At 40.5% G+C, this 2,997-nt stretch overlaps 1 protein-coding gene across 1 annotated transcript; it reads left to right on the plus strand.

Annotated features, from left to right (window-relative positions):
• The first annotated feature begins 959 nt into the window (after window positions 1-959).
• On the plus strand, window positions 960-2,102 carry LOC108336596 (probable E3 ubiquitin-protein ligase RHC2A). The gene has a single exon (XM_017573067.1). The coding sequence runs from the start codon at window positions 960-962 to the stop codon at window positions 2,100-2,102; it is 1,143 nt and encodes a 380-aa protein (XP_017428556.1).
• The last annotated feature ends 895 nt before the right edge of the window (window positions 2,103-2,997 follow it).

The raw sequence follows: 2,997 nt of genomic DNA on the forward strand, positions 1-2,997 counted from the left end.
GTAAAAAAGTAAATACACAATTTACTTTGGTATTCACTTAAAAATATAAATTTTAACACTGAGAAAAAGCGGATTTTAATCAAATCCTAATGTCATTTAAAAAGTTAACTACAAGATCAATTAAATTTATTAATAAAGTATTAAGTAAAGAAAACACTAACGAGTATGTTTAGCATATCGATTAAAGAATAAAAAAAATAAAAACGTCTACTAAAAAGTGTAAATGTATACTTATTGTGATTTTAAATGTAATCCCAATCTAAAAAACTTCATTATTATTTTATTCAGTACTTTTAGGATTTGGTTAGTGAAACTCATTAACTAGTTTTAAATATAAAAAGAATTATAAATTTGATTTATTCAATAAACAGACCCATAAAAAATGTGGTTAATGAAAACGGGTTTTGCATCTAAAAAATAACATGGCTGTTTTGTTAGAATTGAATAAGGAAAAGTGCAGGTCGAGGCAGTTGATGAGTTATAAGGAATAAGAAGTTTAGAAACAGCCTTTCAAGACAAACTTCAAGCGCTGAGACCCGTAACTGAATCTTCCGTTCCCTATTTTCAGACAAAACGGCAAAGGAAACAAGAAACAGGAAAGACCCTGTAATCTCGCACCAGCGTAACTCAAAAACCTTAAAACTGTTCATTCATTCATTCTACGCTCAATACGACGTGTCGCGCAACCAACAACGTTGCCGACACGCCAAAAAAAACAACGTCGTTTTTTCTGCAACTGCAATCTCCTTCAAAGCCACACCCTCAGACACTAATCTATAACCCTTTCATTTTCTCTTCTCTTCCTCAATCTAAACTACTGTCTCACAGAATCCAGGATCATGCACAACTTCTGCTCTTCCAATATTTCCCCCTCATTTTAATACCCCTCTCGGGACCTAAATTCTTGGATCATATACACCGCACCGTATCCGTGAATTCGTATCTAGGCGTAGATCGTAATGGCTTCCCATTGGTGTTTCCGCTGCAACAAATTTGTCAGAGTATGGAGACAGGAAATGCCCATGTGTCCAGAATGTGACAGTGGATTCGTCGAAGAGATCGATTCTTCCGGTCGCCCCGTCCATGCCGAACCGCGCCGCCGTAGGTTCCCCGCCGCGGCTGCAATGTACATGATCGGCCACCGTTCCGGTAACTCCAACCAAATTCCCCGTTCCTCTCACCATCAACATTGCAGAACCGCCAACGGCGACCCGTCTCCGATCAACCCGGTTATCATGCTCCGCGGAGAGGGATCAAGGCACGAGCGTGGCTCCAGCTTCGACCTTTTCTACGACGATGGCGCCGGTACGGGCCTCCGACCACTCCCTCCGAGGATGTCAGAGTTTCTCCTCGGAACAGGCTTCGACCGCGTGATGGACCAACTTTCCAACGTGGAGTCTAACTCCGGGTCTGGGAGGCACGACCAGCACCACGCGCCGGCGTCTAAAGCTGTCGTGGATGCCATGCCGGAGATTGAGATAAACGCGTCCCATATGGTGACTGAGTCACATTGCGCGGTCTGCAAGGAGCCTTTTGAGCTTTGCACCAGAGCGAGAGAAATGCCATGCAAACACTTATACCATCCAGAATGCATCTTACCGTGGCTCGCAATTCGGAACTCCTGCCCTGTGTGCCGCAAACAGTTGCCTGTTGAGAACGAACGTGAGGGGTTGGAGCGTGTGGAGGAGGAGGAAGAGAACAACGTGGGGTTGACGATTTGGCGGTTACCGGGCGGAGGGTTTGCAGTGGGAAGGTTGGGGAGAAGAGAGGGTGAGAGAGAGGTTAACGTTCCTCTTGTGTACACGGAAGTGGATGGTGGGTTCAACTTTAACAACCTTGTTATGGGGGAACCCAGAAGGATTTCATGGTCGGTTTCGGAGTCTCGAGGGAGGAGAAGAGGTGGCACGTTTAGAAGAATGTTTAACGGTTTGTTTAGTTGCTTGAGAGGTGGTGGGGTTGGGCCTCAACGTTCTTCTAGCTCTGGTTCTTCGAGAAGCGCGACGAGTACCAGTGTTAGGGCTTCGCGTCCTAACATGGGTCCTTCTTCATCTACGCGTAGATCTTGGTCAATGGATGTCAACGGTGGAACCAGACCATGGTAAGGTAATGTAACATCAATGTTGTGGCATGGGAGGTAAGGAAGTTGAATTTGTGTGAGAGTAAAAATGGAGGGTGCAGTGCAATGAATGGGGAATCATATGAGAAGCTATCTACAGAGGGGTTGGAGAAAGGAAGGAGAAAGCCTCTGCGTTTATTTTGCTGTATATTTTTGGGGGCATTTCAATGGTACCTTCGTGGTAGTTTGTAATGATTTCAAGCACCTTCATGTTGTTCATACCTTTTCTTACTTGTTCTTTGTATAGTTTGATTAGCTTCGGTGTTTTTGTCTTTCAAATTCGTGTTCTTATAGTTGTTTTTAATTTTGGAAACCGGTAATCTGCATGGTAAGCATATGCATGCATACTCAGATTTTTTTTCATATTCGTGCCCCTCAGGGAAACCCATACCTTTTTCACATTGCATGGTAAACATAGAATAGGGATGCATGATCACTCATAAAAGCAATAAGGACATCACATAGAGTAAAGATTCATGAAGAGTAAAAATGTACATTAACACCTAGTAATAAAAATAACAGATTTATAAATTACGTGATATAATTAGAAAAGAGAAATAAAAAAATATATAATAAATATAGACAAAATCAAGGTATTCATGAATATTTTTCAATCTATTATTATTATGGTGCTATTAGATTATTATGCTGCTTTTCCAGGATATATTATTGTGCTGCTTTTTGAGTCCACTATATTTGAAGACAAAAAAATTTATAAACGTCGTATTTTAATCGTCTAAAATATATACTTTTATTTTATTTTTGTAATAGCTGTAAATTGACATCTTAGAAAATAATCATAAAATTATAATTTAAGATGACTTTTTGTTGTTTTGCTTATTTGTCGAATAAACGCTTATTGTTAATAAATTTATAAAAGA

Source organism: Vigna angularis, chromosome 7, assembly GCF_016808095.1.
Source record: "Vigna angularis cultivar LongXiaoDou No.4 chromosome 7, ASM1680809v1, whole genome shotgun sequence".
Classification (NCBI taxonomy): Eukaryota; Viridiplantae; Streptophyta; class Magnoliopsida; order Fabales; family Fabaceae; genus Vigna; species Vigna angularis.

Coding starts and splice junctions, on each gene's coding strand:
- LOC108336596 (XM_017573067.1), top strand. CDS start 960: ATGGCTTCCCATTGGTGTTTCCGCTGCAACAAATTTGTCAGAGTATGG.